Here is an 11868-nt window from a genome sequence, read left to right as displayed (position 1 = left end):
GTAGCAGGGCAAGCTGCAGCACAGGGCTCGTAGTGGCTGTTGGCTGGACAAGCTAGTGCTGTGTAATGTAAAAGATTAATCCAGAAGTTTATATTTTAAATATTAAAGTATTTGGAGTTATTAAATTGCATATTCTGTTTTGTTCTTCAGTCTTTAGGACACCTTGGAATCCTGTGGCAATGCAATCCATGCCTTTTTGCTTAACTGCCCTTTAGCATATTTTATGGCTCCTAACAATTTCTCTGTATGAGAATTTCCTATAAGATCTTGTATGCTGGTCATTGTTTGCCTTTTTTTCCAGCTGATGATATCTGCGTCCTGTTATTTGTCCTTGTCATGTACCCTGTTTAGCCTATAGTTCTGATAATTCTAATCATATCATAGCTTCTTGATTCATATTTTTTCACTCACTGATGAACTTTAATTTTTGATAAATAATCGTGATATACATGCATCCTATACTGTTTTTAGACCTTGCTACTCGTCACAAGTTAAAATTAAAACTAATTCGAACTAATTCTTCTAATCTTAGTCTTCAGTCTCTTTTCAGTTTCTGTACACTTACTGCATGTAGTTTAGTTTTTAATGACATGCCCTCACTCTAATTTTGTCTTCTTCCTTAATTACATTGTATTTTTCCCTGTCTTAATTAAAACTGACCCAGAAATAAGTTACTGAGGCTGGCAGAGGACAAAGGCATAGTTTGAAATAGGAGCAGGGCAAGCAGAAGAGATCCCACAAGTTCTGCAGCAGAAAGAACAGCTACAGAGATGGGTTATTCCTGCTTAGAAACCACAGAATTTATGTAGGAGAAAACCTCAATAATATCCTTAATAAAATGCTCCAGCAAGAGATTACAATGGATTGTGAAACAAATGTTCAGAGTAAATTTAGCATCTTTCTTCAGTCTCCTCATCTCCCTCAGGGCAGAGGGCACACAGGCCACAGCAGAATATACTGATTCCTAGATTATCAAGCTCAGTTCATCAAGCATTTTTCTGCCTCGTCCTGCTCTTTTTACACTGGTATAAATTCTGAATTTCAGACATCTTCACTTTTCGGTCTCAGGTCTATTCTTCCCAACAGTTTTGATTTATCATTCCTGCAGAAGCAACAGCTGGCCCCCTGACTGGCTGCCTAGTCCATGTTTCTTCTACTTAGCCAGCTTCAGCATGTACTTCCACTTTTCCATAGCCTCATAAGCACGTTCTCATTTTCCTTTCTAGAACCTACTTTCCTTCTGAAAATCCAGGGCCTCTCTTTTACTCCATTCAGCATTTCTCTCCAGTTCTTAATCAAAGCACCTTTCTCATTGCCCCAGACTGCCTAGATTCCTTATCCACATATGCAGCTCTGCCCTCCATCTGCTCTGACTCGTATCCCTTCTGTGGTCACAAATCTGATATCTATCTTCATGTGCTTCTGCTGGAGTTGCTGCAAGAGGAGAAGGCATAACTTCCTGTCTGATGCCTGGTGCCTGGTCACCATGCAAGGTAGAGAGGCTAAGAGAATAGAATAAGGTAGCTCAGCATCTCTACGGGGAGCGTGAGTGAGGCTCTCACATATCTACTAAACATGTGCAAAATGAGATTTTTTTTCCTCAAAGACACTAAAGTTCAAGCACAGCTTCCTCAGGAGGTAAAAAGCCCTCAAAGTCAAATGTTTCTGACATACTTAATACCTCTGAACAAAAATATAGGAACAGGAGTAGAATTCAAAAGAAAATCTCCCTATTTTGGTCATTCTTTCGAAAGAACTCAAGGACTCAAGCTGAGAACTACACATGGTCCTGAAATCTTTAGCCTGATCAGTCAAGATTCACAGTGTTACAGGAATTTAAAACAGTTTCTTGTTCTTGCTCTCTCTTCAGGCAGCCCTAATTATATCCTCCTGACAAATGGTAATTTCCAGTAATCTCTGGTACGTACGGCAGAAGGTTGCATTTCTCCATGGTGTCAGCTGGACTCCCGCAGCTTGGCACATATCTGCATAAGCCTGCAGGTTTTGACAGAGGGCTTCGCTGCTCAAATGAAGCTCACAGAGATCATACTGGCAGTCTTCAAAATTGCTCTGTGGATCGACTACTGAGTGACAGTTCTGGAACGGACCACTGGGATCAGTGATCAGACCACAGTATTCATTGCTTTGGATGATATGTTTTTCATCAGCAGTGCAATTTGGGGTATGGCCATCATCTGGCAAGCACCTAGTGTGGAAAAAATAGATGTGGAAAATGTCACTGGTGAACTTTGCATACAATTGCACTCAAGATACTTTTCAAATCCCAACTAATAAAACTACCGGCACAGACTAAGGATGACTTTTTAAATCTCTGCATTTCAAATGGGATAGGAATTCAGATTTTAGAATGATCTCAACATTACAACTTTTGTAATGCCTAAGAAACTTCAACATTAATTTTGGTTTTAAGTCTAAAAATAATCTTTGCACGAATAAGACAACTGGGAAGGGCAAACAGAAAGTAAAAGCATTCAAAGTTAAACATCTATCATCATGAAATGACATATTGTATAACTATAAAGTAAACAGTGAAGTATCTCAGAAGAGTTCAAGCAGGATCATTAATATGCTACAACAATTGCTGGAATCCTAGTGGGCAATTGCAGATGTATTCAATTTTTCATTTTTTAAGTACACTTGAATTTGTTACAAGTTTTTTCCCAGATATGTGAAAGGACTATACAGGCAAGAATATATTTTAGTCCATATTCTTGGACATTTTGGACATGACATACCACAGCTGCTTAAAATACTGCTTGTTACATAACTCCCAGTTAAGGCCAAACATCTTGATTGGAGTCCTACCTTGAGTCATTGTTAACTTGCCAACTGTTTCCAAGGCTGGACGAGTCTGTTTCCATCCCTCCATCTGGGTTAAGAAAGTCATCTTCTTTGTCCCCATTATAATTTCCACATATCCCACAGACTTTCGATTCATAGGTACTGGGAAGAGTGATTTCTGCTCTATGATTTCCATCAAACTTGACCTTCAGCCCAAAGTCAGTAGTAACCACAACATATTGACCACTGAGGGAAATGCTGACACTATTGCCCAAGGTCAGAGGGAGTACCTGGCTGATTCCATCCACCTACAAGGACAGAGAAGGACAATCATTATGATCACTTTAAAATATCTATTTTTAATGGTGATTTTCTTAGACCATGCTCCTATACAGAGCATAGGGCTTGTACAGTGAGCCTGTACTAGCATTAAGAGCACACAATATTGTGTTTCTGGGTTTTTCTTAGGTCTTACATAACATGAATGCTATACATGAACAAAGATCTTGGGCCTCAAGACTTTAGTAAAACATCTACTTATCTTCCAGGTCTCAGCTGTGGTCAAGGTAAGCTTGGTGAACTAGACCCAGCCGGAAAAAGTCCAAAAATTATCAAAAATTATCTTTCTGCTTACAGGCTTACTGGCTCAAACAAGAGCATGGCATAAGATTTAAAAGATGCAGCTAGAATGGAATCTTAGAAAATTTTCAGGATTGGACACATTTTGAAAACATTTTTTTTTTTTTTTTTAATTTTCCTTTTTTTCCTCTTTTTTCTTTCTCTTTAATTTTCACATGTGAAATGCCAGCAATAGGAAGGAAGTGTTCAAATAAAATTTTCAATTTATTTTAAATTCCATAAAACTAACATATTCTTTGAATATATGTTCTTATTACATAATTAATATATATTTTTTAACTAAGAAACATACATAACGAAAACAGTAAGTACAATGAAGAGATGGAAAAGATAAACTTTTGGAGAAATGCAGATATCTAGTTCACTGTGCATCTAAGTTGTAAAAAGTCTCTGTGTATATTTAAATCCTTATCTCCTGTCCTATTTTCTTTATAAGAAAAATGATAATGAAGTAAGGTTTTATTCAATTTATTGTGGATTTCTATTCAATTATTGTGGATTTTAAATCAAACTTGTATCTGCTACCTTGGCCCTTCCAATGGTCTTCATGGAAATAAGTTATAAAGAAGACTTAAAATAGAGCAGCTGGTCCAGTGACACAATCAGAGTGATGTGAGTTATCAGGCAGTCTTTCTGGGGCTCTCATCTGGCTGTGCTTTATGGCAGGTGCCAGGTACTAAGTAAAATTAGCAGTGATGCAGAACAACTAGAAGTCAGAGGTAGGCACGCAGCTTTACAGTCTGGGAAATATCCACCAGCACAAGCTTTGTTAATGGAAGGCCTTTTGTATTCCCTGCTGCAAACAAAATTCAGGAATGGAGGGCAATCCCAACTGCTAGCAACACAGCACAACATTTTGTTTTTTCTTCCTGTTCTGCAATCTCGATGATTGCCTTAAGGAACCCATAGTACTACTGTTCCCAAATATTTGACTGTCTTCTAAATATTGCTTTATGCTAGCCTAGAAATTTGCAGCCACTGTACTACAGTTTCTTCAAAGTCTGATTTACTGCAGTAGATTGTGGGATCTAGCCTTACCTTAACAACTCTGTTTTGACCCAGATTGATCCTGTAGCCATAAACATCGATGTCCACAGATTGGACATAGGACACACGAGTGTTGCTTCCCCTGTATTCGTTGGCAGCTTCCACGTTGAAGTAGGGCAGTGAGCTGTTGCTCTCACACAGCTTGGAGAGCGTGTAGGTGCAGTTGCCCATGAAGTCATGACTCTGCTTATCAAAAGTTAAATAATGAGGATCTCCATGTATAGTGCAAGTTGCTTCTGGAGATAGGAAAACAGAGTATGTTTCGTTAACATCCAGAAAAGCCAGCTCATACCTCCCTTGTGCTGTGAGAAAATATAGATGTCCCCATTTCATAGGTTACATATGAAAGAACTGAAACAGCAAAGACAGATTTTTATGGCCTGAGGCAGTGCCACAGAAACACACTCAGATAAATTAACTCAAGTAACACTGGTAGAATGCACAGCTGCCCTCCTCTAAATCACTGACTATCACATGTGATTTATTAAAATTACCTGTCACAGCAGGTGGCATAGGTACTGTTGGTGTAGGTGTTGGTGGTGCAGGGGTGCTGACTGCATCTGTCAGTAGGGAAGATAAGGTAACAATATATAACATTACATAACATTACATATTAAACACTGCATACAAACTGACATACACAAGTTTCAACTTACTCCTCACCAGCTTTAAGTTAGAAGACTTACACTGAAGAAAATTGAACTGTCTATATTTAAAAATTAGGACATTTGGCCTTTTTGAGTTCTTAGGGAAGCTCTGACTACTAACTTGGTGACAGTGACTGAGCTTGTCCTTGCATGCTTCCCTGAAACTGGAAATGTATTTACAATTGTATCTGTGATTCTCTATGCTTTGTATGTTAAAGCATGAAGGTCATGCTCTCTGCAAGTGTTGGCAGGTCTGGAAATGAGCAGCCTGCCAGCAGATGCCATGTAACAGTAAAAAATTACTCTCAGGGCACTGGTGGTTTCTAATCAGAGTTTAATTTTTTTTTCTACAAAATGGCATTAATTTCTTAGGAATGTAAGGAATGTAGGAGCTTTCTGCTGACAGATAGAATAAACAGTGTTACTGAGTCTTTGCTGATGCCCATTACTGCTTGTATTAATACGTATTAGCATCTTCTCCACCTATTCTTTATCCATCACAAAGACATATCTTAAAACAAGTGGTCCTCTTGGTGTATTTACATATGTGTGCTAACAACCCTGTGCTGTAGGCACACGGTTTAGCAGAAGGAGGAGCTCTTTACTAGTCACTTGGGATTACATTAGTGCACCATCCGGTGGCTGAACTGTGTGTTAATAAGCCTGGAAAAATGAACAACTGGCTCTCCAAATGGGCCCCGAGTATTTTCAACAGAATTTTAAAGAAAATTATGTATTCCGAGGTAATGCACATGAATGGAACTCTTCATTATCCAAAAATCCTGGCTAGAGTAAATTTAAAACATTTCACTGATATTATATGAATAGTGTTTCACAGAGAAATCTAGTAAGACTTGATGATGTTTTTTGTACCATATTCAGCATATTTCTTGTAGAATTCACATCTTGTAAGTTTTGCATTCATAACAGTAAAGGTGATATTAAATTGTAACTCATTTCTGGCTCCAAGTCTTCCACAAATTGTGCAGGTCTAGGCTGATTCATTAGAATGTCAGAGATCAAACTCAAATTACTGATTTATAATCAGGTATCATGGTGAAAGTAATCACTTTTGATTCATCGATATATATATATTTTAATTACACATGTGACAGTTCTGTGTATTTTCTGGCTCATATTGGACAGAGATTTGCTGTAAAAAGATATTTAGAACATCGAAACCAGGAGTTGGACTCTATGATCCTTGTGGGTCCCTATCTCAGGTTATCCTATGATCCTTGGCTGAGTTTAGAGATGCACTTCACACTTAAAGTTTGTTGGACCAGGTGAAAATGGTCACATTTACAGAAAAGTGAATGGCTTTGTCTCTATGATTGAGGCATTGAGGAAAGAACTGCAGAGGATTTATGATAAAAGAAGTAACATTTCTATGAAGTGGGCTGGAAAGCTTTTTCCATTTCTCTTTTGTGGCTTGGAATTATGACAAGAGACACTTGTCAGTGCTTAAAGAGAGATGAGGACACAAACACAGACTTACCACAGGGTCCATCTCTTACTCTCACATTGTCCAGTGCTGTATCTGCATATTCTGTCAGTCCTCGGACAGCCTCAAAAATGACCTAGGCAGGATGCAAAGTGAATTGCTGCATCAGTTGTTCAGGCATATGTGAGAGAATTTCCCTCAAAATGTTTTCAGAATTCTCTTTCTGGTCTAATTTTAAGGGCATTCGGGGAACTAATAGTAGAACAGTTTTCCTAGTGTTCTTCAGAATTAAAATATATAATATGTAATAGGGCAAGGACATAAAGAAAGACTGTCCTCTATCATTTATTTATTTCTTTGTTTGTTGGCTGCTTACTGACTTCTAAAAATTGTCTGGGTTGTACAGAGCAGTCCAGTGTAGGGAGCATCCCAAAGCTTAAACCTAAACTCACAGAAGAATAACATGTAGAAGTCTTCTGCAGAAAAAGTGAGCCTAACGTCCTTGACATCATGATAAAACGAGGGAAGGAGGGAATGTGGAAGGAAAGAAAGATGAATCAAATATAATTTATCTCCTAGCTAACCTCAGGGAGTTGTTTGGTTTTTTTTCTCTTAGTTTATTTACACAAAGCACAATGGCATTATAATTACAAAATATAAACCAAGAAAATCTTGGTCATCATTTCTAGCTTGCATGTACAACATTTTACAGCCTGCAAAGAGAGAGCAAATTGTAAATGCTGACATTGTACAAATAAATTTATTCTGAAAATATGTTACCTTTATCTTTCTCTGTGTTGGAAAAGTATGTGTGACAGCACCATAAATCCAAGAGGAACTTTGGTTTCCCTTCCGACTCCATGCTGTAAACTCCCCTGTGCTGTCTTGGATAAGCACTCTCAGCTCATTTCTGTCTTCTGACCCAAACATATAGTACCAGAAGTCTACGCATATTTTTTCAGAAGCCACAATATCTGGGCTCTCAAGCCTGTTAGTGTCAAATGGGATCAGATTACTTGCTTCTTGGTAGATGAAGTAGCCTTCTGCAGAGTGAAAAAATAAAAAATGTCTGAATCTTTCTGACTTGTTAGGTGTCACTTAAAACTGAAGCGCATCTCAACTCTGGAAGAAATCAAGCACATCATTAGCAGTACAAAGAAGCAAAGTAGCAAATGATTGAAATTTTCACTGCAACAGTTAACACCTGTGTAGTTAGCTAAAGTACAGTAAGAACTGGAGAGCAAAGCAAATATATCCTATCTCACATGGACAGTTAGTTTGGGATTGCAAATGAAGATGGAGGCTTCTTTCAAGAGATAGCATGTCCAGACACAGTGCCCAACTTATCCTTGTTCAGTTTCCACTTTCCTCCAAGAAAAATAATGTGCATCTACTATACACTTCTTCTTGCAAGATATGGTCTAACGATAAACAAATTTTTGACATAAGGAAAATTCCAACCCCTCAATATTTGGTTTTGTCTCAAAGCAGGAGGGTTATTTACATTGAAATGTGAGGCTTGACATTATCAAAAGGAATCGATCTTTTCAAAATTCAGAATCTCACAATATTTGCTTTTGGGATTTAAATACTTTACTTTTAACTTGTTAATTGTTAGATCACGTTTTCCTTTACTAAGGCTGGAGCTTTTTGCTTCCTATCACCTCTCTGCACCAAGATGAAAGCACTGTATTTTGTCAGTGCAGTTATGTCAAATCTCTCCCATCTGACTATGGAAAGGAGTGAAAAAGAAATGACCATTTCTACATTAAAAAGCATTACTCCGCACATAGTATCTAATATTTAGTCTACTTTTTTAAGGCTTTATTAATAATAAGCAAATGTAAGTAGCACTTGAAGTTATATGAACCATGCCAATTGAAAAAATATACATGTAATAAGTGACCTTTCCCATCATGGGATAATTACTGAAAACAGAATGGCTACAGATTGATCTCCTATAAAAGAAGCTTCTAATTTCTGACTGTAATTTCCAATCTTGTAATGCTTTGCTAGCATGAACATTATCTAGTGTCAGTACAGCGATCGTTACATGTCTTGGCATCAGCTGATATCACTGTAATTTGATGATAAAACTTCTCTGAGTAATGATCTGTTGAATGTGACTGCATCCTCGGTGAGGTATTACACAAGAGGTAGTTAGCATTATTCTACTTTCTTTTACTGCACTGATAAATATTTCCAACCTATGATGGGGCAAGCCAGTTTAATCTTGTGACTGAACATGGTGAAAAGTTGAAGACAGATATCACCCAAACTGACACATTTCAAAGGATTTAATTGATCTCTTCATGAAAAAGAAAGAGGAAAGGTAGTCAGGCTATATTCAAAATGAAGTATACACTGACATCAACAAGCACTTACTTCCATCAGGATAGTCTCCATCAGGACCTGTTCCATCCGTTGGAGTCTCATGTTTTGTTCGTATCCACATTCCCTGGTTCACAGTGCAAGGTTGGGTCCAGTCACAAAATGGTCTTGAGTTGTTGTTAAAATCACATCTAGTGAGGTAAGCTGAAACACAGAGCAAGGAAAGTAAGGAAAAGGAGACACTATATTCAAAACCTGCCTTGGACATTAACAGCACTATGAGCAGTTACCTGTTTCAGGATCCCATGTTCTCACACCACCAGTTGGTCTTTGTTTGATCCTGCCAAGAAAAATGACACAGTGAAATCCCTACAGATTTAGTGACACAAAAATTTTGTAAGTGTTGGGACTAACAGAGGTCATCAGGTGTTCTTACTGAATTACTGCCCAGAATCAGGGCCTCATCTGTGTCTGTCTCCTTCCCTTCCCATCTGTCCTTACTGCTTCATTAAGAAGTTCTGAGAGCTAGAAAAAGGTGTGATATGTTCACCTCATCTGAGTGAAGTAGGATCCTCTCTCTGTATCCCTCTGAAATGAAGGGAGACCAGCTAGGCACGGGGAGCTACAGGAAGGATGGCAAGGTACAGCAAAGTTTGGACAATACCAGAATTACACAAAAGACTTGTTATGAAACTTGTTTGTAGCATTGGCATCCTCACTGCTGCTAAGCAAGGTATGTAAGTGCCAGTAAACTGGTATGTCACAGAACTGTTATTTATCAGAAGGCTTATGTTTCCTTTAACCACTACAGATATCTCATAACCACAAACTATCATCTCATTCAGTTTTTCCTCTAAGTTATCCTAAAAATGCTACAGGGCAACAGCAGTTAGAAATACATATAGTCCTTGCAGTGCTACAAAGCCTGCAGAGGTGAGATGACATAAAACCAAAGCTTTGTCACAGATCACAAGAAAGATGCTCTGTTCACTGGGTGTTTTGCATCAGAAAGGAATTTCCAGGACTGCAAGACTACAATAGCTGCTTTTGACATGTTCTGATGGTGGTCTACAGCTTTATGAGGCAGGGTTTAGTTCCCACTTCTGTGTTGCCCACCATCCCTATTGTCCTTCTTGTACGTGACACAGTATAATCTGTCCTTAAGCAAAGCCAGCACAGCAGATGTCCCCACAACCCATCAAAATCTAAGCAGAGGTATTCAGAAATACTAGAGAGATTCATAGTGTCATATACAAACAGTATCTACTTCATCACTGAAACACACCAAGCAACTGGAAAACAGACAGAGCTGAAGCTAAGGAGGAGAGAGGTGTGAAGATAGGTGAAGTAAGAACATTTTCTTCTTTCCCTACATGGCAGCTGTAACAAGTTGCCATTTAATCTCTGTTCCATGCCATCTTTAAACCGCTACATATCAGAGTCCTAAGGCAAAGTTTACTGTAGATATACTTAGAAAGTCAGAAGCGTTTGATAACGGCAGCAGATCTCCCCTTTGGATCTGCCACTAGAAACGTACAGGTTACACATTCTTTCACAGTAACCACCACAGAATTTGGCAACAACAAAACTCAACTGTTTCCTCTTTTTACAAATGGCATGGTTTAATCATACAGCATTCCTGCATAAAATGCTAAGAAAGGACATTTATAATTAACAGTAACTAAGTTTCTTGAACTAAGGTACATTCAGCATTGTGCTACTTACCCTGCGGTATTCAGCACTGAAATACAGAATAAAATTAAAATGCATTGTAAGTGCCAGAGGGTCCCCATGCTAGAAGACAGTCAAGTCTTCTGTGTGGTACAGTCTACATAGTAATCCACGAGCTGTACTCAGCAACAGCGAGGACGATTTACAGTGCAAGAGAAGAATATATTGACTGAAGGGTGGAGGCGACTGTAAAACCTCTGTTCAGCTCTGTTTGGCTGGGCTGCCTGGGTAATCTACCTGAAGAAAAGTACATATTAACAGAAAGCTCATATTCTGCATGAGTTATTTTTACACCCTTCATTGTCTACTGGAGAAAACTATTTGATTCTTGAAATGTTTATTGCTACTCCTGTATATTTAAAATGTTTGTATTTTCATAGAGAATACTTCTCGTGCTGATAGCAAGATAACATCAGTCATTTTAAAACTCCTGTCCAGTTTTCATTTCTAGTGTTGGTGTTCTTTTGTTCACTGATTTTTCTCCCTTCTGTTAGTTGTAAGCAGAGAAAAGGCAGGTTGGTTGTTTCCTCTGCCAGCTGGGCCTATGCAGACCAGCGTCCCTTCTACTAGGGTCTGTAAGAAATGGCTTGAGGGCTGTTACATTTCCTATGTCAGCTAGATTTTGAGTGATAAGAAACGAAGGAAAATCAGAACATGTACAGTATTCCCTTACATTGCCTTCAAAACCCTGACTACTGCTTTTTTTTCCTCTTTTTTTCCCTCATTTTTTTTCCTTATTATTTATTTATTTATTTGTTTATTTTAATCTAAAAGGAATATTTCTCTGGAAGTAAGGATTTCTTACTGTAATTCTGAGGATTAAGATCATTAAGGCCTCATTATTTAAATGCCTAGAACTTCCTCAATCCCATTGCCTTTAGTCAGCACAAAATACTTTCATTTGTCATTAAGGTATAACTGAGGAAGTGCTTACAGAAACAGGAAAAAAAGGAAGAATCAAGGAGGCTGAGCAAGACCATAAATATATTAGAGGTTAGTTTCCCTTTCCTGAGGCTGTATTCTGCTACAAGCTCTTGACCTACAGGACCCCTTAAAAGCCATCAGATGGATATAGTTGATGTTCACTTGACAGGTAAGCCTCCCTCTGCAAAGAAAATCTCCCTTGAAAATGCATGCATTTTTACCAGTCAGTACACAAGAATGAGCATTTCTGTGACTTAGAGATAGAGGACATTTACTCCCTGAATAAAACCATTGCCCACAATT

General features: G+C 38.3%; 1 protein-coding gene across 1 annotated transcript in view; it reads right to left on the bottom strand.

The window, feature by feature from the left end:
• LOC122184018 (zonadhesin-like) overlaps positions 1 to 9034 on the bottom strand; it is a 92366-nt gene extending 83332 nt beyond the window's left edge. Inside the window, exons 1-7 of the mRNA XM_042878532.1 lie at positions 8965 to 9034; positions 7360 to 7622; positions 6634 to 6715; positions 4983 to 5048; positions 4480 to 4724; positions 2827 to 3110; positions 1929 to 2206 (exon numbers count right to left, since the gene is read on the bottom strand). Of these exons, the coding sequence (XP_042734466.1) occupies positions 1929 to 2206; positions 2827 to 3110; positions 4480 to 4724; positions 4983 to 5048; positions 6634 to 6715; positions 7360 to 7622; positions 8965 to 9034 (1288 nt within the window). The remainder of the gene's footprint in view (positions 1 to 1928; positions 2207 to 2826; positions 3111 to 4479; positions 4725 to 4982; positions 5049 to 6633; positions 6716 to 7359; positions 7623 to 8964) is intronic.
• Positions 9035 to 11868: the final 2834 nt, after the last annotated feature.

The sequence above is a fragment of the Lagopus leucura genome, unplaced genomic scaffold, assembly GCF_019238085.1.
Source record: "Lagopus leucura isolate 7727_CA_CO unplaced genomic scaffold, USGS_WTPT01 Super-Scaffold_100021, whole genome shotgun sequence".
Lineage (NCBI taxonomy): Eukaryota > Metazoa > Chordata > Aves > Galliformes > Phasianidae > Lagopus > Lagopus leucura.
This window is presented reverse-complemented; position numbering and strand designations above follow the sequence as displayed.